This window comes from Sprattus sprattus, assembly GCF_963457725.1.
Source record: "Sprattus sprattus genome assembly, chromosome: 1".
NCBI classification, from domain to species: Eukaryota; Metazoa; Chordata; class Actinopteri; order Clupeiformes; family Clupeidae; genus Sprattus; species Sprattus sprattus.
The window spans coordinates 32,066,965-32,092,469 of NC_137920.1; the positions used below are offsets into that span (position 1 = coordinate 32,066,965).

At 41.7% G+C, this 25,505-nt stretch overlaps 2 protein-coding genes across 2 annotated transcripts; both read left to right on the forward strand.

Annotated features, from left to right (window-relative positions):
• Nucleotides 1–3,232: 3,232 nt before the first annotated feature.
• Nucleotides 3,233–7,791, forward strand: LOC308381301 (keratin, type I cytoskeletal 17-like; the record flags this gene model as incomplete). The annotated part of the gene is made up of 8 exons (XM_080858852.1): nt 3,233–3,616; nt 3,997–4,079; nt 4,852–5,002; nt 5,356–5,520; nt 5,982–6,107; nt 7,013–7,230; nt 7,457–7,491; nt 7,685–7,791. The coding sequence occupies 8 exons, from the start codon at nt 3,233–3,235 to the stop codon at nt 7,789–7,791; spliced, it is 1,269 nt and encodes a 422-aa protein (XP_080714978.1).
• Nucleotides 7,792–16,071: 8,280 nt separating this feature from the next.
• LOC308381401 (keratin, type I cytoskeletal 50 kDa-like) lies at nt 16,072–21,032 on the forward strand (the record flags this gene model as incomplete). The annotated part of the gene is made up of 6 exons (XM_080858962.1): nt 16,072–16,455; nt 16,847–16,929; nt 17,241–17,397; nt 17,742–17,906; nt 18,364–18,489; nt 20,808–21,032. 6 exons carry the CDS (start codon nt 16,072–16,074, stop codon nt 21,030–21,032), a joined length of 1,140 nt encoding a protein of 379 aa, XP_080715088.1.
• Nucleotides 21,033–25,505: the final 4,473 nt, after the last annotated feature.

Consider the following 25,505-nt stretch of genomic DNA (forward strand, 5'->3'; position numbering starts at 1 on the left):
AGGAGTTCCTTGTAGGAGATCCCACGAGCAACACCCAAGAAAACTCCCCACCCCCACGTCCAAGGACACGCATGGCTCCCTGTTCCTCGGAACCTAAAATACAGGCCTGCACAGGATCAACACGAAGATTTCCACACGACGAGTTGGACATCTTTGAGAATTGAAGAGGGCAAAAGTAGCGAATTGTAATGATAATATATATGGGAGAGATAGATGGTCCTCCGTCCAACAGATTTAGCAGTGTTCACTTTGGATATGAGTTGTGAATATTCAGTTTATTCAAAACTTCAATGAGGCCTTAGTTGCATTAGCTTGAAAGATGTAAATAAAAGTTGCATTTTCACAGACATCTATTTGTATGTGCTTTCATCCAATAAGTGACCCTTCTTCCTACAAGCCTTGATCTCCCAGCCCTCATAACAGCTCTTTGGTACTTGCCCATACAGAGTCTCACTAGTGTTTAAAAACACGTGGAACTAGGACATGGCTGCATACACTGTGACAGGCTTTCATTCAGTGTGTTTACCACACACATTACTGAATCATTTGCATATTTGTAAAACGTCCTTGTGTTTAGTCGGCACTTTTGTACATTACAGTATATTGCACAGGTGCGAATGTAATACAAAATTAACATTAACTGCCAGACGATGAATGACAAGGGAGCTGTCAACTCAAGAATTATCCAACCTCGCCTTGTTGACCCTGTTATCAACCATTGAACTGACAAACTGGAATCATGCAATATCAAATGATAATATCTTTTTTTCCCCCAACATTTACATAGAGATGAGAACATGGTGAAAGATGACTACACTTCACTGGCACTGGCTGAAAATGAAAGTCGCTGTGCCAAAGAGATTCTGTTCCAGCTTGACACCTTTGTCTCTCCTACTCCTCTCTTAGTTTTTAAGATCATTGTGTACTAATGCCCTAAATCTGAGTGGTCTTGAAGATGCTTTCAGCAGGGGATTACTGAAACCACACCGGAGGCATCTCTGCACTTTCACTGAACCACCATTTAGTGTTTTACACAGCAGTCTGGTTCACAAACACACACACACACACACACACACACACACACGCACAAACACACACACACACGTTAGTGGCATGTAATGGCAGACAAACACACACAGATATACACTGGAATACTATACAGTATATACAGTGTATATATATATATATATATGTTACATGGTTTATAGATAGATAGAGGTTAAAACATACACATACACTCTGAAATAATTTTGCTCATACATAGGTATACGGGTATAAAGGACCACAATTTCTTGAGCATTTGTATGTGATATTTGAGCAATAGCATGATTGATGTAAAACCTAGCTAACATGTTCTGAATGGGTATGCTGATAGGAAATGGATTTGAAAAAACGAAAGTTTGACCTAAAAATCCAAAAAATGTCAGAACAAGGAAACATAATAACTTCCTACAGAAATATTATATAACATATGCATCACACACAAGCAGGCCCGGGTACAAAGGGAAACTGGAGGAATACAAAGGACACAGGGAGATTCAGGGTTGCGTGCCGTTCAGTGTGACATCTCTCAAGCGCATCACCCATGAAGGGAACAGAAATGATTAGTGGGCAACATCCTGATTATTACCACCAAGATTATTTCTTCTTTTTATGATTTAGGTACATCAAGTCCTGAGGCTTCGTTCACCATCCATTATATTCTTTCCTATTCAATTGTGTTTATCTTTTAAAGCAATTTTTCAGTTTATAGAAAAAAGAGAAAAATGTCCCTCTCTAGTGAAGCTGTCGTTTACACTTGCTCACTTGAATTCATGACTCCTCCACTTTCAATCTAAAATTGATTTGTTCTGCCTCCATGTCAGATGATAGATACCAGGGTGGATATTGATTTGATGTCCATTGCTTGGAGGTTATATTACAAGAAAGTCACTCATGTCATCAGCGGTACACTCCACCACCCCGAAAGAAAAGGAATGGAAGAAAACATTTATCTTACTCGAAGGAAGATTGCCTACAGCATGACAAGCTTGTCACTCATAAAGGAAGAAAAAACAATTAGCTGAAGGAGTTCTTCACAACAAGGCTGGGCAAATACCGCAAATGCACCATGGCGTGCCAGGACAATCACATATGTAAATTATATAAAACAGGTTAATGGCAAAATGCCATGATAAATCCGCTGGAAAAAAGGTGGGTTTTCTGGGGAATTTTATCATTTTAGGCAATCCAGATTCTATGACTTCAGTGTCATGGACATGTCCATACATTTATTCAAGTAAATTCAATTTTATTTATATAGCGCCAAAACAATAGAATTGTCTCAAGGATTAGTTACATTACCAAGGAGATACTTTACAAACAGGGAAATAATCATCTAGTTTATGTAATCGTCATATTACCTATCTGATAATCCAGACCTTGTCTAAGACAGGTAGAAGTCAACACTTTTAAACCTGCTTGCAATCAGACACATTCTCAAGGACATGACAAGGTGATCAGTTGTTCAGTACAGGTCACTCCAGTAACCAACATTAAATCAACTTTCAATTATGTTCACTTACTTACTTTACAATTGAGGGTTATATGTCAATGAGGCAGTGTGTATTGTGTCTCTCAGTCTGTACAGTGTGTGTGTGTGTGTGTGTGTGTGTGTGTGGTAGTCATACAGCTTACAAGTGTGAGATTAGTTCCCAGTTACCGACAAAAGAATATCTAATCCTGTGGCCAAAGACACATTCTAAAGTAAAATGATTAATTTAAGCATTCAAAATAATGCAGCTCTCAAGTGTTGCATGGTATATTGTGCGTTATGGTTAAGTTCGACTGTACATTTTATAAATCCATTAGCGACCAATGGTGTTTGGGAACCTGTGGTGGATGTCAATACCTTAAATGTAAACGATATTAACCAAAACATATACAATGTTTCCTAACGAAAAACAGAAGGGATGGGAAAGCAAGGGAAATATTCAAATAATCCTGTCTGGGATGTCAAGATCGTAAAACTGGTGTTTGTGGGTACCCACACAGGCATGCGTGCCACGCCTAGATGCTACACACCTTAAACCTGAAACCCTTGATGCAGTCCGACTTTCATCACCATGAATAATTATCTCTCCCCGCCACACCCACTCTTACTGCTATATATATTCTGTACCTGCTGGCTATCCCATCACCAGCTGCACTCCACATCATTGTCAAAATTGACTGTTTTGGACATCGAGTCACCATGAGTTTCCGCACAGCCAACAAGAGCTCCTCCATGTCACTAACAGGTGGCTACCAAAGGCGCATCTCCGCCGTCCGCGCCCCGAGTGTCTACGGAGGCGCCGGTGGCAGAAATGTCCGCGTTTCTTACGCATCCGGAACCCAGAGCGGCTTTGACCTCTCTCAGGCTCTCAGCGGAGGCTCGGACTTCAGCGTCGGTCACAGTGAGAAGACTACTATGCAGAATCTGAATGACCGTCTGGGCAGCTACCTGGAGAAGGTGCGCTTTCTGGAGACCACCAATGGCAAACTGGAGCTTCAGATTCGGGAGTGGTACGAGAAGAGAACCGTAGTGATAATGGACTACAGCAAATACCAATCGGTCATTGACGACCTGCACAGAAAGGTATGAGACTTTCGTGATAAATGTTACAAATTGTCATACTGGACATCATAGCTATGTCCAAATATTCAATTGACTTAAAATCGCCTAATATTTTGTACTCAGAAGGACGTGGCCGGGAATAGGGTGTTTTAATTTTCTCCACTTTCACATAGGCTATACACTTTATAGTAGAAAGGTTATCAGCTGTGTTGGTACTGATATTTAACTGTTTTAACACTGACGTACTTGTTTGATGGATTCATATTGTTCAATCGTCTGGTGGTATTGTGATCAATCGCTACATTATACAATAAAATAATGGGCTGCTGTGACGAAACGACTAACACGGGCTGTTATTTAAATATTGTTGAAAAATAATTAAGTGGTGGTCTTATTTACAGCTGAGCATCGCTGGTCAAGACAATGCAAGGATCATCTTACAGGTCGACAACGCCAAACTTGCTGCTGAAGACTTCAGACTCAAGTGAGTAAGCTTTCTCATGCAATTGGTTAGTAGGCGATACGTGATCTGTCATTGTGGAAGATGAAGTTTAACTGTAATCATTTACATCCGTTTACGATGTACTGGGGACTTATCTAGAGTTATAAAACAATTGGGTTCTAGCGCGTAATTTAGCTGTTTCTGATTGGACGAGAGACGTTCCATGCTATAGGTTATTCGTCAACATACCTACAGTTACGGGACTTTTCACAGCTAAAAATAAATCACTCCGCGATGAAACATTCGCATTGATGAGAACCGTTAATTCAAAATTTTTAAAATTCCAAACCAAGACGTTGACAATGGAACTATTTCTTTGTTGCGGAGAAACAATGGCGAAATAAACCATTTTTAATCAATTACTTCGTGTTAAAATGTTAATTTGTTGACAGTAGAATTGTTTTATAAAAGCAATATAGCACTCGTGGGAGTGGGGTAGGTAAGGGATAATCCCACGGGTGTTGTTGCCTACGCCACTCGGCCTTCGGCCTCGATGGCTACGGCCGAAAACCACCCGTGGGATTATCCCTTACCTACCCCACTCCCACTCGTGCTATATTGCTTAATTATAAAGCATTTAAAAAGTTATTTTGGCGATGAATGATTATTTTATATGAAATAGCTTTTAATCATTTTAAGAGTAGCCTACTGGAAACTGTTCATGTTCAAATCTATCCTTCTGAACTTGATAACACACAATGCAGAGTTATTGCTGAAGTTGAGTGTTCTGACAGAATCTCGTTAACATGCGCAGGTCTGAGCATGAGTCCGCCATGCGCCAGTCTGTGGAGGCTGACATCTGCGGGCTCAGGAAGGTTCTGGACGAGCTGACCATGGTCCGCTCCGACCTGGAGCTCAAGGGCCTGAGGGAGGAGCTGGTTTACCTCAAGAAGAACCACCAGGAGGTGAGTACTCAGTAGGCCAGAAAAGCATTGACAAGCTCTGAAAGACCACTCACAATCAAAAAGATACAAAATTAAGATCTTTAATCAACATTCACAAGCCCTTAAATTAGTCCAGTTATTAGTCTTATTATTATGGACTGTAAGTGTGGCAGCATTGGGTTGTTACTGCTATATAAATCAAAGTTGTTTTACTTTCTTTCAGACTAGTCATCTGTGTATACTCCTGTGTAGATTTGTTTTGGCAACGGCCACGCTGGAATACAGACACAACCGCTTTTGCCAGCTTTTAACTCAAAGGTGGTACAGGTGACACAGACAGAATTTGACCTAATGGCCAATCTTTCTCACTATAGGAAATGGCTTCCATGCGGGCTCAGATTTCATCCAGCTCGGTGAACGTGGAGGTGGATGCGGTGCTCCAGGATGATATGGCTCGCGTCATGGACGAGATGCGCAGCCACTATGAGTCCATCGTCGACAAGAACCGACGTGATATGGAGACCTGGCACAAGGGGAAGGTAATAGAAGAGCACCGTCCTGGAGAGCTGTTCAAGCAAATAGAGTGCACAAGCACATACAAACACACACTCACACACACACACACACACACACACACACACACACACACCCACACAAATTGAACTTGTGTAGATGGCAAAAATATGCAAAGTGACAGAATTTATGTTATATCCTACAAATAAGATTTCACGAAAGATTCGGCTGTTACCACTTTGTAATCACCAACATTGTGATCAGTAAGTGTAATGAATTACATATTGTCCCAAGTGACTGTAAAGGAATACAATTACATTCATTTTGTAATTTAATAACTTACTGCCCAGTTACTCCCCAACCCTGTCCTTTACACTAAAACACAATTACAAAGTAACTAATCATGGATGTACACTCATGCCTGCCGCAGCAGCATTGACCTCTGAACTTCCACTGACCTTTCCACTCATTTCCTCTGCTAACCCAGTTCGACGAGCTCAACAAGCATGTGACCACCAGCACAGAAGTCCTCCAGACGTCCCACTCTGAGATCAGCGAGCTGTGGAGATCCATGCAGTCCTTGGAGATCGAGCTGCAGTCTCAGCTCAGTCTGGTAAGACCCCCCCACCACCACCACCACTCTCTCTCTCTCTCTCTCTCTCTCTCTCTCTCTCACACTGTCTCTCTATCTCTCTAGCCCAACACACCTGGCCTGATGGTCCCTCTCTGACACACAACCACAAGTTTTTTCTGCGCGTCCACTTGCACACGCTCCACCTCTCTTAGTTTTCCCTTGCTTCCCCTCAGTAATGGCATCCAAAGCACACTTACTTCGGTTCCTTACACAACTAGGTTCTGCTCGTTCAGTTCCTTACGCAAAGAGGTTCTGCTGGCTTGGATCCTGTTTGCCTCTTATGGTGTCAGCACGCAAGAAAGGGTCTAGTGTTACAGGCACGTGTGTGAGACAGCAGGTTCAGAGTAACCGTGTCTCAACGCAAGAGATAGTGAATCATAGACAAGCACCTGTGGTTTACCGAATACAAGAAAGTAGTTTGACTTCTCCTCGCATGGCGGCTTAAGGTTTTAAGTTGTGTAATGGCAAGGAAATGTGCCCTTCAGGTTATTGCTTCAGACTCTGACTAACAGGCACACACGTCTCAGACACACCTCTACCCTCAGATACTTAACTTGGATTCATGCCTCATTTCTTCCAATTGCATAACAAAAATCTGGTAGCTTTATGTGTTTATGTGTCAGCACTAACCAGACTATTGTGTGCAGTGGCGTAATGTAGTTACCACCTGCCAGGGTGCAGGTTATTATGACGGGCCCTAGTCAGTGGTGTAAGGCAGTGGTTCCCATACATTTTACAGCCCCATACCCTTTTTTTCATGATTGTAACCGCCACCGCCACCACACCACACCATTTTTTTTTATCATCTGAATTGCCAAAAGCTAAAGGCTGCATTTCTACGGTCAGGTGTTAAAACTCTTCACATGATGGGTCTCCTCACACAGAAATCAGCCATGGAGGGGACTTTGCATGACACAGAGTCCCGCTACAGCGCCCAGCTGAACCAGCTGCAGGTCATGCTCAATAGCCTGGAGTGCGAGCTCGGCCAGATGCGCACCGACATCGAGAGGCAGAGCCAGGAGTACAAGATTCTGCTGGACATCAAGACCAGGCTGGAGATGGAGATCGCAGAGTACAGGAGGCTGCTGGACGGAGAAATTCAGTAAGAGCTAAAACTATTAACTACTGGGCCAGATAAATTGATATGATTTGTGTGCTGCATGAGCCTTTGATTGCTGTCACATTGGCTGAGAGAAATAGTAATAACATGAGAAATTATTACATGGGATATTTCAGTAACAATGACGTAGACAAAAAAGTACACACTGCTCTACCAACAAAAACTAAAAATAGCTTTCTCCTATTAATATTTGTTTTCGCCTCCTTAGGCGGACAACCTATGTAAAGGTCGAAATTGTCAAACGTAAGTTTGTTTGTCTGTCTGAACAATCATTACAGTTTGAAGAGTGTTGTGTAGCTTATACCTGTTCCCCAAACAGTCTTTTAGAGACAATAACATGTGCATTTTAAGGCTCCCCTCAAATACCTCATACCTTTTTTAATAAGAAAAAATGTCCTGGGCTTGAAAATAAATGCCATTTCTCCCCTATGCACAGCTGAGCCAGTGATAACCAAGAGGGTGCGGACCATTGTGGAGGAAATGGTGGACGGAAAGGTGGTCTCCCGTGAGGAGGACGTTGGCGTGGAGGTGATCTCCAGTTAGATGACTACCATGATGCCCTACACCCAATGCCAGACTTTAAGACCCTGGAGGGGATACAAAGAAGCCAGGGATAAAGCTCTGAATGATTTAAAACTTCAGATATTTTGACAGCAATAAAAGTCATTAAATTTCATTCATTGTGGGTTAATTTCCTTTGGTATTAAGACATTTTAGAAATAAAGTCAGTCTTAAGAGTGAAAAGATGAAGGATTTATCATAACTTAATGCAGTCGTCAAACCACAATGCAATTCTGAACTTTGAAACGGCCTCATTTCATACTCGTAACAAAACAAGGGCTGGAATGTTAACTACTTTCTAACCGAGAGTGAGGTCATGCCGGGAAATATCAGACTGAGGCTGTAACATATGGACCGAGCGATATCGAGGTTGATACGGCAAAGCCGAAGTCTGATATTTCCCTGCATGACCGAACGGTCGAGGTTAGTAATGTCAAGGACGGGCTCGGGGAGCGAACCCTGGCGGCTGGTTCTCTGGTCCAGAGAGCTGCCCACTGAACTAACGAAGGAAGCAGGACCCAAGTGCGAGATGTTTGCAGGAATTGTTGTTTAATCACTTCTCAGAACAGAAAAAAATCGCAAAAGCAAAAATTCAAACACTCAGAAGAAAACAGAGAACCAAAGCAGAGAAGGTGATTTTAACAAACATGAGACTAGGACAAACTAAATATTGAATATAAAGACTGTGACTAGACTGTGAAACTTGAACTAGCAAAAGTGATTAACCTAAAAGCCCTGAGAGGCTATGAGCCCTGAGAGACTCAAAAACACGAAACACGGAAGCTAGAACCAAGTACTAACCAGAAAACAAACCAGTAAGTCACCGAGACGAACACAAAAAACAACCAGATATAAATACAGCACTTAATTGGTCAATTGACCCCAATTAACTAACAAACAGACAGGTGGAAACAATGAAAGGAAAACAGACACAGGAAGTCAACAAAAGCACATGTACAGGCATAACAAACACAAAAAGCACATGTGCACAAAACCCCACCACAAGCCTCTAGTTGGCGTCCTCTAGAGCCCCGGAGGTCCCTGTCATGACACAGTCAATGTTTACACTACAACAACAGTACCAGTGCAAGTACAGAGTCAAAGCAACACAGAGACTGTAACAGTACTTTACTATTGAGCTCACAGAAATAATACATGACACATCATATGCTGCGTCTCACACAACCCCACCACAAACCTCTAGTTGGCGGCCTTTAGAGGCCCGGAGGTCCCAACTCGTGACAGAGCCGTGACAAGTAAGTTGTTTATTAAATGGCATTTTTAGCTTTTTTAATTTTGTAAATGAAAGTAAATGGTAATTGTAAATAGAAAACATGTCGTTTTGTTTAGCTCTCTAGTCTTCTCACGACACAGTGTGCTTCAGGTGTTGCCTAGCAAACAATGACTTGCTAACTTCAAATTACAATGATCCATAGAAAACAGAGAACAGGGCTCAGCTAAAATGGCTTTAAGTTTCAGTTAAACACAAGTGATTCAAACTATAGTAGTCTAGTCTTCATCATCACTTTCAATAATACATTTTCGCTGCTTCAGAATTGTACTGACTTGTACTAAGTCCTATAAAGTATTACCCGATATCACAATGTCCGTGAGTTCTTGAGTCTTTATTCTTCAACTGTCATCAACTGTCATGGCACATTCAACTAGTTTCCGGTTCAAAGATAATTTCATAATAGGAGTCCTGATTCTATCAGCACTAAACATTACATGAATTTCCTCATGGCTTTTGATGTCTATTAATATCGCACATTTTTAAGATGACGTCACTGGAGGGAAAAAATAATACTTATCAGACCGGCAGACCGACGAGGAGGTCAATACGCGGCTGGCATGATTACCCGTTAGCCAATCAGAATGCTCGTACTGTCGTTGCCATAAAATAATATGAGGTAATACAACAAAACCATTATGATATTTCTTGGCAACACCCTCCACCAGGCAACAGACATGCCAAAGGCTAAAGGATGAGCTCACTCGACTCATCACACTGGTGCGTTTGAGTGATAGTGACAGCCATAAGTGTCTTCTCTTCTCCTCTCTTCTTTAGGTGCTTTACCACTGGTTGATCCGAGAACCTGGTGTTTCATAAGGCTTTCTAAACTAGCTCTAGCCTGCCTTTCCATCCTCCATTCAGTGCTCCTAAAGCTCCTTTGTTTATCCGTTGCAATTTGTGACTGGTCCAAGCCACTTTGTTCATTTCCCATTTACAAAGCCTGAATTTTACAAAAAACATTGGATTTTAATCCAGGACTAGACCTTTAAATGGATGCATATGTTTGTGGGAGACATGTCCCGGTTGATAATTCTGTAATGTTGTGAAAGTGGCAATATAGGACTCTTAAGTCATTATAAATAGGGAGTCTCAGACCACAAAGCAATACACTTCTGAAGCTTTCTAAAAATGCAAATACTTATGCAGTCACTGTAAATCTGATGCAAAAAAAAAAAATAACCTTATCTCTGATTTAATGGAGGATCTAATCAGATCATAATACATAATTTCAGAAATGCAAATAATATCATTGCAAAATGACAAAAGACATTACTCATCTATAATTTACTGTCACTGTAAGAACCTTTGGCAATATGTCTCATCCTTAGACATTTGAAAAGTAATACTGCTGATGTATGTATAGATGTGGCCAGGATAAGCCTCACCTGTGTTGTCATGGCATGCATTCTCTCCACAAAGGTCTGCATACAAGCTGTCGCTTTTCTGCTCAAAGGTCTCTTGGGAGACAGTTTTTAATTGTTTTATGAAGCAGACTGTAAGCAGTGTAAGCTCGGGGCTCTGGTTATCAACACACCTTAATCTGTCTTCTCAGAACTCCCACTCATTCACTTACAATAACTCATCTCCCTTATTCCAGCCGTACAACACGACTACATGGATCATGAGATGAAGCACTGAACTCATGTCTTTGAACTGTAAAATTTGAAAGAGTTGAAAAACGTTTGTTCCTTTACAGCCGACACGGGGCAATTAGTGTCGTTAGGGTCCGTGCCACACGAAAGGGAATTTCACGAGAGCAGTCCTGTATGATTGTGTCCAGTCCAAGTGAGATACTATAGTATATCTCTATGAGGCACAGATATAGTATGGATTATATATCATAGTGTGGATTATATATCTTCTGAAGCCTTGATTGCTCCAATTCACTTGAGTTTCATAACAGACATATACTCTAAGTACCAAGGTATTGATTATATATAATTGGGTTATATTGCGTTATTTAGCTGTTTCTGATTGGACGAGAAACGTTCCATGCCATGGATTATCCCAGAACAACCCAACGGGGACTTTTTTATACAGCTAATAATAAATCACTCCGTGATGAAACATTCTATAGCGCATTGATGATATCCGTTAATTCAAATTATTGTTGCGTACGCCACTCGGTCTGCGGCCTCGGTGGCTACGGCCGAACACCACCCGTGGGAATATCCCTTACCTAGCCCATGCTCACTCGTACTATATTACTCCTTTTCCCATCTGGCAGTGCGTCGCCCAAATCGCCCTTATGGACAAACTGCCCCTGGCCACGCCTCCTAGAATTGTGACAAATAACAGCCCACCTTCACATAACCACATTGCGCTTCCCTCTGGAAACTCTAAGTAATGCACAAATAGACCACTAGGAGGCGGCTTGACTAGAAAATGCCGTGGAAAGAAATCCAGAAAAAGTTCAAATTTGATACTCAGACTCAGCTGAGTATGTAAACACACATATATGACACAAGCTTATACAAATATACATTTTCATTGTTGCACATGAGAATGAACAGAACCCACTGGGCAACAACAGGTACATGGCCATATGACATAAATTTAATAAGAGACACTGTTGTTGTCATATATGGCCATATGACATACATTTAATAAGATGCACTGTTGATGTCATATATGGCCCTATTAAATATATTTAATAAGAGATACTGTTGATGTCATATATGGCCATATTACATACATTTAATAAGAGATACTGTAAATGTTATGTATGCAGAAGTCAAGGAGTTTGTACAGAATTATATTTTTCTCTGTGTTTACATGGATAACTTCTAATTCTTTTGAGCAATTTCTTTGATGTCCTATTGCATGCTTAGGACACACACACACACACACACACACACACACACACACACACACACACACACACACACACACACACACACACACACAGGGCTATTTGAAGGTGAAAAAAGTTAATGTGGGGTGAGGTGTGGAATGTGTCAAAGGTCCTTAACACGAAGAAAGTGTCTGTGATTGCAACAAGCTGTAAAAAAGTTAATTGCACAAATGCACCATTATGTGTCTACCTAGACCCAGCACATGATCAAAAGCTAAACAATAACGCTGAGCAGTACCACTATTTTATGGACACAAGACCACCCACATGTGGGTTCATTCTTTGGCTCTTTTTCTCTATCTCCCTCTCACCTTTTTCTTTCTCTCCCTTTCCTTTCGAGATCTCACGAGCAACACCCAACAAACTCCCCACCCCCACATCCAAGGACATGCAGGGCTCCCTGTTCCTCGGAACCTAAAATACAGGCCTGCACAGGATCAACACAATGATTTCCACAGTAAAAAACAATGAGTTGGACATCTTTGAGAAATGAAGAGGGCAAAAGTAGGGAGTTGTTATGATAATATAAAGAAAGAGATAGATGGTCCTCCATCTACCCTTTGGATGAGTTGTGATTATTCAGTTTATTTAAAACTTTAATGAGGCCTTAGTTGCATTATCTGGAATGCTTTCATATCTCCATTCTTTCAAACGTTGCACTTTTCTAAAGTAAAATAAAAATTGATGGTTCAGATGAAGGTAAGTATATACCCCAGGCTGTTATCTTGGTGTTGAATGATATTCATCAATCTTACAATTGATCAATATTATACAATGTGCCAGTATTTTTTACCAATAGTTGTTGAATTTTCACAGACAAAGAACTAGCCAGGGGACAGGACAAGGCTGTTACAGATGTTCTCATTGATACACTGTGACAGGCTTTCATTCAGTGTATTTACCACAGACATTACTGAATCATTTGTATAATTGTAAAACTTCCTTGTGTTTAGTCAGCACTGTTGCAGTATATTGCACAGGTGCGAATGTAATTAAAAATTTACATTTTTAGACGATGCATCATGACAAAGGAGTTGTCAACTCAAGAATTATCCAATAGCACCTCGTAGACCCAGTTATCAACCATTGAACTGACAAACTGGAAACATGCAATATCAAATGATAATGTTTTTTCCCCCAACATTTACATAGAGATGAGAACATGGAGAACAAGTGATTACACTTCACCGGCACTGGCTGAAAATGAGAGTCCCTGTGCCAAAGAGATCCTGTTCAAGCTTGACACCTTTGTCTCTCCTCCTCATCTCTTAATTATTCAGATCATTGTGTACTAATGTCCTAAATCTGAGTGGTCTGCCTTGAAGACGCTTTCAGCAGGGGATTACTCAAACTATACCGGAGGCATCTCTGCACTTTCAATGAACCACCACTCAGTGTTTTACACAGCAGTCTGGTTGGAACATACACAGACAAACACACACACACACACACACACACACACACATGTAATGGCACACACACACACCATAGTGGAATGTTATGACACACACACACCATAGTGGTATGTAATGGCAAACACACACACACACACACACACACACACACACACACACCATAGTGGTATGTAATCGCAAACACACACACATACATGCACACACGCACACACACACACACACACACACACACACACACACACACACACACACACACACAAATACACACCCACACACACACACACACTTGTGGTATGTAATGGCACACACACACACACACACACACACACACACACACAGAGAGATATGCACTGGAATCCCCCCCCACACACACACACACACTTGCTAACTTGAATTCATGACTCCTCCACTTTCAATCTAAAATTGATTTGTTCTGCCTCCATGTCAGATGATAGATATCAGTGTGGATATACATATGATCTCCATTGGATGGTTATATGACAAGAAAGTCACTCATGTCATCAGCGGTACACTACCACCACCACCAAGTAAGATTGCCTACAGCATGAAAAGTGAAAGAGGAAGGAAAAAACTATTATCTGAAGGAGTTCTTTACAACAAGGATGGGCAAATACCGCAAAATGCACCATGGCATGTCAGGCCAATCCTGTATGTAAATTATGGGGACCACAGTGATAAGGGCAGATGACTTATGAGCCAAGCCTTTTTATGATGCCACTCCTTAGAGACGCTATTTTGATTGGAGATAGTGTCCAGTAATAAAGCTACGAAACCGACCTCCGCCTATGCAGTTCTACACACCTCCGCCTATGCAGTTCTACAGACCTCAGCCTATGCAGTTCTACAGACCTCAGCCTATGCAGTTCTACAGACCTCAGCCTATGCAGTTCTACAGACCTCCGCCTGTGCAGTTCTACAGACCTCCGCCTGTGCAGTTCTACACACCTCAGCCTATGCAGTTCTACAGACCTCAGCCTATGCAGTTCTACAGACTTCAACCTATGCAGTTCTACAGACCTCGGCCTATGCAGTTCTACAGACCTTAGCCTATGCAGTTCTACAGACTTCAACCTATGCAGTTCTACAGACCTCGGCCTATGCAGTTCTACAGACCTCCGCCTATGCAATTCTACACACCTCAGCCCAGTGGTGTAGTCCAGGGTATACGCAGGTATACGGAGTATAGCCACTTATTTTTCAGTCAGCATTGTGTATACCCACTTCTCAAAACAGGGCATTTATCCTGTGCTATAAGAGTATACCAACTTCTCCAGGGACCACTACACCACTGCCTTAGCCTATGCAGTTCTACAGACCTCAACCTATGCAGTTCTACACGCAAACAAGACCTGCCTATGAGGTCACAGACTTTTCCCCAGAGCACTTGTAGCATGATTCTGTACAGTTCAATCCAAACCAGTCCTGTCCAATTAGATTGTATTTTATTTTCAAACATTTCCATTTGTTATGGGTAAATAAAACACAGGAAAACGGCAGAAGGCCATGATTAACCCGCTGGAAAACGGAGGGGTTTCTGGGGGATTTTATTATTTTAGGCAAACCAGATTCTGTGACTTCAGTGTCATGGACATGTCCATACATTAATTAATTGTATGGATGCAAATTATTAATGTAATCAAATGTAATTTATATAGCGCCAAAACAATGAAATTGTCTCAAGGATGAGTTACATTACTAAGGAGATACTTTGCAAACAGGAAATGTATCATCTACGTTATGTAATAGTCATTTAGCCTATATGGTAATCCAGAGCTTGTCTAAGACAGGTCGAAGTCAACACTATTAAACCTGTTTGCAATCAGACACATTCTCAAGGACATGACAAGGTGATCAGTTTTTCAGTACAGGTCACTCCAGTAACCAACATTAAATTAACTTACATTAACATTAACATACATTACTTTCACTTACTTACCTTACAATTGAGGGTGAGTGTGTATTGTGGCTATCAGTCTGTACAGTGTGTGTGTGTGTGTGTGTGTGTGTGTGTGTGTGTGTGTGTGTGTGTGTGTGTGTGTGTGTGTGTGTGTGTGTGTGTGTGTCTGTGTTTGTGTGTGTGTGTGTGTGTGTGTGTGTGTGTGTGTGTGTGTGTGTGTGTGTGTGCGTGTGTGTGTCTGTGTGTGTGTGTGTGTGTGTAAGTCATACAGCGTGTGAGTTTAGTCCCCAGTTACTGACAAAAGAATATCTCATCCTGTGACCAAAGACACATTCTTAAGTAAAATGATTAATGTCAGGATTCAATGTAAAGCAGCTTTTAAGTGTTGCATGGTACATTGTGTGTTATGGTTTACCTTAAATGTAAACGATATTAACCAAAACATATACAATATTTCTTAACGAAAAACAGAAGGGATGGGAAAGCAAACACACACAATTGATAAAAACTGAAGGGAAATATTCAAATAATCCAGACTGGGATGTAAAGATCGTAAAACTGGTGTTCGTGGGTTCCAGTGCAGCCATTCCCGCCGCGTCCGGATGCAACACACCTTAAACCTGAAACCCTTATGCAGTCCAACTTTCATCATCATGAATAATTATCTCTCCATGCCACACCCACTCTTACTACTATATATATTCTGTACCTGCTGGCTATCCCATCACCAGCTGCACTCCACATCGTTGTCAACGTTGACTGGTTTGGACATCGAGTCACCATGAGTTTCCGCACAGGCAACATGAACTCCTCCGTGTCACTAACAGGTGGCTACCAAAGACGCATCTCCGCCGTCCGCGCCCCGAGTGTCTATGGAGGCGCCGGTGGCAGAAATGTCCGTGTTTCTTACGCATCAGGAACCCACAGCGACTTTGACCTCTCTCAGGCTCTCAGCGGAGGCTCGGACTTCAGCGTCGGTCACAGTGAGAAGGCTACTATGCAGAATCTGAATGACCGTCTTGGCAGTTACCTGGAGAAGGTGCGCTTTCTGGAGACCACCAATACCAAGCTGGAGCTTCAGATTCGGGAGTGGTACGAGAAGAGAACTGTGGTGACAACGGACTACAGCAAATACCAAGCAGTCATTGACGACCTGCGCAGAAAGGTACAAGTCTTTCGTGATAAGTGACCAAACTGTTACAAATGTTGATACCTCACATCATAGCTATGTCCAAATATTCAATCGACTTAAAATCGCCTAATAACCCTCATGTACTCAAAAGGACGTGACCGGGAATAGGGTCACACACGTTCTATTTTTCTCCCCTTTCACATAGGCTATACACTTACTAGCTGAATGGTTATCAGCTGTTCTGCTACTGATATTGAACTTTATTAACACTGACGTACTTGTTTCGTTCAATCGTCTGGTGGTATTATGATCAATCGCTACATGATAGGCCTACAATAAAAGAAGGAGCTGCTGTGCTGAAACTACTAACACGGGCTGTCTTTTAAATATTGTTGAAAATAACTTAGTGATGGTCTTATTTCAGCTAAGCATCGCTGGTCAAGACAATGCAAGGGTCATGTTACAGATCGACAACGCCAAACTTGCTGCTGAAGACTTCAAACTCAAGTAAGTAAGCTTTCTTATGCAATTGGCAAGTATTATGTCATTGTTATCTGTCATTGTGGAAGATTGAGTTTAACTCTAATCATTTACATCCGTTAACGATGTACATGGGAATTTTCTAGAGTGATAAAGCATTTAAAATGTAATTTTGGCATGGGTGATTTATTTGTATGTTAAATAGACTTTAAACATTTTAAGAGTACTGCAAATTGTTTATGTACGATTTCAAATCTATCTTTCTGAACTTGCTGACACATAATGCAGCGTTATTGCTGAAGTTGAGTGTTCTGACAGAATCTCGTTAACATGGGCAGGTACGAGAATGAGTTCGCCATGCGCCAGTCTGTGGAGGCTGACACCATCGGCCTCAGGAAGGTTCTGGACGAGCTGACCATGGTCCGCTCCGACCTGGAGATGCAGATCGAGGGCCTGAGGGAAGAGCTGATCTACCTCAAGAAGAACCACCAGGAGGTGAGTACTCAGTAGGCCAGAAAAGCATTGACAAATTCTGAAAGACCACTCACAATTAAATAGATCAAAAATGAGGATCTTTAATCAACATTCACAAGCCCTTTAATTAGTCCAGTTATTAGTCTTCTTATTATTGACTGTAAGTGTGGCAGCATTAGGCTGTTACTGCTATTGAGATCAAAGTTGTCTTGCTTTCTTACAGACTGGTCATCTGTGTATACCTCTGTGTACATTTGTTTTGGCAACTGCCACGCTGGCATACAGAGACAACCGGTTTTGCCAGCTTTTATCTCACTGGTGACACTGACAGAATTTGACCTAATGGCCATTCTTTCTCACTATAGGAAATGGCTTCCATGCGGGCTCAGATGTCATCCAGCTCGGTGAACGTGGAGGTGGATGCGGCGCCCCAGGATGATATGGCCCGCGTCATGGACGAGATGCGCAGCCACTATGAGTCCATCGTCGACAAGAACCGACGTGATATGGAGACCTGGTACAAGGGGAAGGTGAGAGAAGAGCACTGTCTTGGAGAGCTGTTCAAGCAAAGCACACACAAACACACACACACACACACACACGAATGGAGCCTGTGTAGTTGGCAAAAATATGCGTAACAGAATTAAATATAAGTTATAAGTAACAGAATTAAAGTTATATTCTACAAATAAGATTTAACGTTTTTTTTTACCAAAAAGATTTGGCTGTAACCCCTTTGTAATCACCAGAATTTGTATTAGTAAGTGTAATTAATTACATATTGTCCTAAGTGACCGTAAAGGAATACAATTACATTCATTTTGTAATTGAATAACTTATTACTGCCCAGTTACTCCCCAACCCTGTCCTTTACACTAAAACACAATTACAAAGCAACTAATCATGGATGTACACTCATGCCTGCCCCAGCAGCATTGACCTCTGAACTTCCACTGACCTTTCCACTCATTTCCTCTGCTACCCTAGTTCGACGAGCTCAACAAGCATGTGACCACCAGCACAGTAGACCTCCAGACGTCCCACTCTGAGATCAGCGAGCTGCGGAGATCCATGCAGTCCATGGAGATCGAGCTGCAGTCTCAGCTCAGTCTGGTAAGACCCCCCACCACCACTCTCTCTCTCTCTCTCTCTCTCTCTCTCTCTCTCTCTCTCTCTCTCTCTCTCTCTCTATCTCTCTAGCCCAACACACCTGGCCTGATGGTCCCTCTCTGACACACAACCACAAGTTTTTTCTGCGCGTCCATGTGTACAAGCTCCACCTCTCTTTGTTTTCCCTCGCTTCCGCTCAGTTATGGCATCCAAAGCACACTTGCTTCGGTTCCTTACACAACTAGGTTCTGCTCGCTTCAGTTCCTTACGCAAAGAGGTTCTGCTGGCTTGGATCCTGTTTACCTGTTTGCAAGATAGGGTCTAGTGTTAAAGGCACGTGTGTGAGACAGCAGGTTCAGAGTAACCGTGTCTCAACGCGAGAGAGAGTGAATCATAGACAAGAACCTGTGGTTTATCAAACACAAGAAAGTAGTTTGACTTCTCCTCGCATGGCGGCTAAAGGTATTAGGTTGTGTGATGGCAAGGAAATGTGCCCTTCAGGTTATTGCTTCAGACACTGACTAAGAGGCACACACGTCTGACACACCTCTACCCACAGATACTTAACATCTTAACCAGTGGTGTATAAAGTACTCAAAAGCCATACTTGAGTAAAAGTACAGATACGTTACTGGACAAGTACTCAAGTAAAAGTTAAAGTCACATTTTAGAATACTACTTAAGTAAAAGTATCTGATCTTAACTGTACTTAAGTATCAAAAGTAGTTTTCTGATATTAAATGTACTTAAGTATTGAAATTAAAAAAGTAAATGCTGTTAATAAAAAAGCAAAGGGTCAGAATTTTGAGAATAATGAAGTTTATTCAGACTAAAATGAGCAAACTTATAAACATGGGCTGATTTGAACCCATCGACAAACACAAACACACATATGTCTGCAAATGAAGCTGCTTGCAGCTAGATATCTAGATAGCGATCTACACTTTTGCTAGGTAACTAACTTTCTAGTTAAGATAACATCCCAAAACAGTTATGGTTAATGTCAACTAGTATTATTACCACTTCTAGTAGGCTACATAACTAGTCTCTTCAACACATTTGTTAATGTTAAAATCAAAATGTTGACGTCAAAATGTTAATGTTATCGTCTGGAATTGCACGCTGAGCTATTCCGTGGCAAACGCCAGCAAGTTGCCAGGAGCTAAACATACTTTATCAATGTTGAACAAAACGTCTCAAAAAGCCATCATGAATGTGATGTTTCAAATGTTTTGATTGAGACCTGTATGCTTTTGCTTCGATTATTGTTGTGTCCCCTTCGTTGTTGATGTTAATGTTTTGGATATGTCCTTCACTGCATAGTGCAGTCCTTTTGCCTTGATCTGGAGGATGTCGCGGATTTATTACACAGCTCTTCTTAATGCTGTAGAATGATTCATTCACTTGAATGGGGCTTCCCAACGTTCTGCGGTCAATTATTAACCGATATTTAGCGGACTATTTTTTATTTTAACACTACGAATGGTAACAAATATATTGTAAAAAGTTTTGGCAAGTAGCCGTGTAATAAGCGGGATCATGTATAGAACGCCGGTCATTATCGGGTAAATAAGCCCCTTCAGGGTGAAGCAACAACCCTCCGCTTCGCGTCGGGGTGCTGTTCGCCCTGTCGGGCTTATTTTACCGGCGTTCTATACATTATCCCTTACATATTACTCCAAAAAGAATCACTGACACTGCCAGATATAGCGCTTGTCCTCGTCATAGCCATGCTTTTGGAGTTTTGTCTGACGTAGCAACGGTAACTAGGGGGCTTTTGCGAACGGTCAAAAGCGCATTAACGTGCGCTAGGAACACTGATTCGCCAAACCTGATTGTAGTCTGTGTTCTACCACAGTCTCCGATGTTGGTCTCATCACTCACATGATTCTTTTTTTTTCTAAAGATGATTCGATTTTGTAACGAGTAACGAAGGTTTCAGGGGAAATGTATCGGAGTAAAAGTATCAGTTTTCTTTGCAAAATGTAGCGAAGTAAAAGTAAAAGTCAACAGAAATATAAGTAGTAAAGTAAAGTACAGATATCCCAAAAAACTACTTAAGTACATTAACAAAGTATTTCTACTTCGTTCCTATACAACACTGATCTTGACACACCTCTTTGGATTCATGCCTCATTTCTTCGAGTTGCATAACAAAAATCTGGTAGCTATGTGTGTTTATGTGTCAGCATTTACCAGATTATTGTGTGCAGTGGCGTAATGTAGTTACCACGGGCCAGGGTGCAGGTTATTATGACAAAAAGGCTGCATTTCTACGGTCAGGTGTTAAAACTCTTCACATGTTGGGTCTCCTCACACAGAAATCAGCCATGGAGGGCACTTTGCATGACACAGAGTCCCGCTACAGCGCCCAGCTGAACCAGCTGCAGGTCATGATCAATAGCCTGGAGGCCGAGCTTGGTCGGATGCGCACAGACATCGAGAGGCAGAGCCAGGAATACAAGATGCTGCTGGACATCAAGACCAGGCTGGAGATGGAGATCGCAGAGTACAGGAGGCTGCTGGACGGAGAGGACATTCAGTAAGAGCTAAAACTATTAACTGCTGGGCCAGATACATTGATATGATTTGTGTGGTATAGTAATAACATGAGAAATTATTATATGGGATATTTCAGTAAGAAAGACATAGACAAAACAATAATGTACACACTACCAACAAAAACTTAAAATAGCTTTCTCCTCTCAATAATTTATTCCCCCGTTCTTAGGCGAACAACCTACACAAAGGTCGAAAAGGTCGAAATTGCCAAACGTAAGTTTATTTGTCTGTCTGAACAACCATTACAGTTTGAAGTGTGTCGTGTAGCTTATACCTGTTTCCCAAACAGTCTCTTAGGAAAGTACCTAAAATACCTCATACCTTTTCCACATAAAAAAAAATCATATTTTTGTCCTGGGCTGGAAAATGACAAATGCCATTTCTCCCCATGCACAGATGACCCACTGGTGACCAAGAGGGTGCGGACCATTGTGGAGGAAATGGTGGACGGAAAGGTGGTCTCCCGTGAGGAGGACGTTGACGTGGAGGTGATTTCCGGTTAGATGACAACCATGATGCCCTACACCCTAGAGTGACTAGCTAGACTTTAAGACCCTGGAGGGGATACAAAGAAGCCAGGGATGAAGCTCTGAGTGCTTTAAAACTTCAGATATTTTGACAGCAATAAAAGTCATTCATTTTCATTCATTGTAGGTTCATTTCCATTGGTATTAAGAAATGTTAGAAATAAATTCACAATGTGTTGTACATTTTTGGGCAATACTGAAATAAACGGGATAAACCAGACAGTCTTAAGAGTGAAAGGATAAGTGCACTTACAAGATGAAGGATTTAACATAACTTGTATCATCACACATATCACCATAATGCAATTCGTAACTTTGAAACTGCCTCATTTCATACTAGTAACAAAACAAGGGCTGGAATATTACGAGGTAATACAAGAAAAAAATTACGATATTTCTTGGCAGCACCCGCCACCAGGCAACAGACATGCCAAAGGCTAAAGGATGAGCTCACTCGACTCATCATACTGGTGCGTTTGAGTGATAGTGACAGCCATAAGTAAAGGAGGGGCAAAGTCAACACAGGATTCTATATCAGGTTGCCCAGGGTTAACAGTCCTCCCTCCTTTGAAGAGCTGAATGTGTTCGCTTGACAATCATTATGATGACTAAAGAGAGAGAGAGAGACTGAATAAACGAGAGAACTCAGACATGAATTTGTTGACCCTATAGGGTTGTAGGCTTAGGATAAGGGACACTTGGGAATACTACAACAAAATAGAGTAAGACAAACACCTTGACAAAAGCCACCATACATAAAAGGACTGAACTGATAAAGACATTTTTAAGATGACTCAACACACTCTAGATATCTTAAAACAAGCCATACATGAATCCATTCAAAAGGGCAAATAGTTATTCTAATAGTGTTCTTTCTTTTCAAATATGGCCTACCACAAAACTGTTTTGAAACATAAACGAAGACAGAAGACCTTTGATTTTGGGGCGGTTCTGCTTACGCTAGTCTTCTACTTTAGTATCATGTCACAACCGTAAAAATGACCTCTGGACTGCATTTACGGCTTTAAAGTCAAAGTTTTGGTGATAGTGTCATTATCGTGCCATGAGAGATAAACTAGGTGCAGGGAGACAATTAAAACGGCCAAAGAGCAAGCCAGGGAGTGGAGGCAACGCGGGAATCCTCGTGCAGAATCTGCTGACAATTTCAACCAAGAACCGAGTTGATTTAACTGATGGATCATTTAAACATTACATTTACATTTCCATGTAGTCATTTAGCAGACGCTTTTATCCAAAGCGACTTACAAGGATGTTTACACATTTAACATTTTTACACTGATGGTACACTGCACATCAGGAGCAATTAGGGGTTCAGTGTCTTGCTCAAGGACGCTTCGACAGCAAAATAGCAACCTTCTGATTACTGATCTATTGATCTACCTCCTGTACCACTGTCGCCCCTTACATTTGATTCCATTGTGCTTTGGATTCCAAAAAGCCCTGCTGGATGCCTGTAGTAATGGCGCTTTCCTACTACTTATTAGTACTAATAATACACAGTAGAAACATTTTAAACTTTAAACTTCGTCTGGCTTGCCGGTCCACCGGTCAAAGAAGCACCGACGGACACAGAGGGCCAAATATTTGATGTCTTTCCCATGTCTTTTTACAGGCCAGGGAATATCTTGGATGCTATTATTATAGTTATATTTTTTAGCACACAGAGAATGCCGTGTTTTTGTTTTCAGGGTTCATCGGGTGATCTGTGTCCTAATAGATTTTTGTGTATACCCCCTTTTTAATAATGACACTGGCCACCTCTCTATATAGGTTGGTTTGTTCTGTCTAGGGACTTTGTCAGGTAGGTGTGAACCTTGTGACTGCTGTTTGTTGTCCTCCGTTCATTTAGAGGCATGGCAGGTTTTGTCTAGAGACTGTGAATTTGGATTTTTCTTTATTTTATTCATACCGTGTTGGTCTGGATTTATGAATCTACCCTTTTGTGTTGGATTTATGATTTGTTGATCTTTTTGGAAAAGTAAATAAACCTGTCTGACTTTTTCAACCCTATCTTCTGGCTCTGAGCGTCCGTTTGTAATTTGAATATCACAGCAGATGGAACTGTGCAAAGTCTCTTCGTTAAGCATAATTTCATAAATATGCTTAAATTATGCAAATTAGTTGGATGGAAGACCGGCTACTACTATGAGTGTCATGGTATCAGGATTTGGAGGGGTTGGCTTCAGCCAGTTAGAAACCAAATTGACAGTCAACATCTTTAAAAATGGCGGACCATGGATGCTCACTTCTTGCACCATGTCTACGAAAAGCCAATAAGAGACCATATACCAGATGACAACAGGCACTTAAAATGAGTCATCTATGCAGGCCTGTGGTTAATACTCGGGTGCGGTCTATACATGGGAATGCATTATTTCACCTGGAAGTTAGTAAAGTCTCTCTTTCTTTTTCACATATGAATCCCATTAAAACACATACTGATGCACCATTGATAGACCTTTACTTGCCTGGAAGGTTGTCTAGATGTTGATAAGCGAGCACAGTGCAGCCTGGGATGAAGGAAAATCTCCCTGTTAACTGGAAGAAATCTTAAGCAGAACTTTGGCATGTAAGAAGGGGGGGGGGGCATATGCTTAGAGTCTGTACACAGGTACATCATCGCTACATCTACTGTAATAGCCAGTAAGTAAACACAAGAGAATACACACACACTAGACAAATAAATACATGACACAGACAGGAGTGCACACACAAACACATTGTCTCTCTCTCTCTCACGCACACACACATATGCATTTACACGTGTTACCACAGGGTGTCAGCACTGTCCTTTATCACAGAACCAAAAACAAGGCCATTCGGCAACAATGGGTGAGTGTGTTTGTGTGCGTTCGTGTGTTAAATATATATTTCTTGTCCTTTCTCCTTTTCAGAACCACCATGCCTATGAGTGTGTATATGTGTGTCTGTTGCACTGCCCTGTGTGTGTGTGTGGGTGGGAGTGTGTGTTTCTAAAAGAGTATATGTGTGTGTGGGAGTGTGTGTGTGGGTGGGAGTGTGTGTTTCTAAAATAGGATATGTGTGTATGGAAGTGTGTGTGTGTTTCTGAGAGTGTGTGTGTGGGTGGGAGTGTGTGTTTCTGAGAGTGTGTGTGTGTGTGGATGGGAGTGTGTGTTTCTGAGAGTGTGTGTGTGTGTGTGGGTGGGAGTGTGTGTTTCTGAAAGCGTGTGTGTGTGGTTCGGAGTGTGAGTTTCTGAGAGTGTGTGTGTGGTTGGAAGTGTGTGTTTCTGAGAGTGTTTGTGTTAATGATTGACAATAATCAGTAATCTACCTAATTCCATATTAATTTGGATAGTTTTGCATCTATATATCTCTTTATAACACATAGGTTGGAATGTAAGGCCCCCTGGTTAAGCGTCCTGCCATTTTGAATACTTTGTCCGAGGGAAAGCAGGAGGGGGTGATGGAATACTGTGTCCTAGGGATAGCAGGAGGGGTGATGGGTGAAATGGGTATTTTCACAACCTCTTTCTTCAGGTCATTAAATTCTTTAGGCCCCCACCCCCATGAGAAACATCTGTACCAGGTAATCAGGCTTCTTAATATTTGCTCATGACTGGACCCATGAATCAACAACTCCCCCTGTGAACCAACATTGTTGCAGTTCCCGTTTCAGGGTAGCTGCCTGATACATATTTTGGGCTATTGGTTGACAACCATTATTCTGTTTAAGATACTAAACTTAGACTGTTTCTTTGTCCAATCAGAGATGAGGGTATGTCCTAATGTAAACCCAGGCTCTCTTCTCTGCCTTGGTGTGCACCATTGTAAAGAATAAACCATGCTCCTGATTGAAAACCATCCTCTTGACCATCCTCTTGGGGAGGACAGACTGTGGTCGACGTGGAGATGCAGCTGGTTCTGGGCAGGGCAGATTGCCTGCTGGGG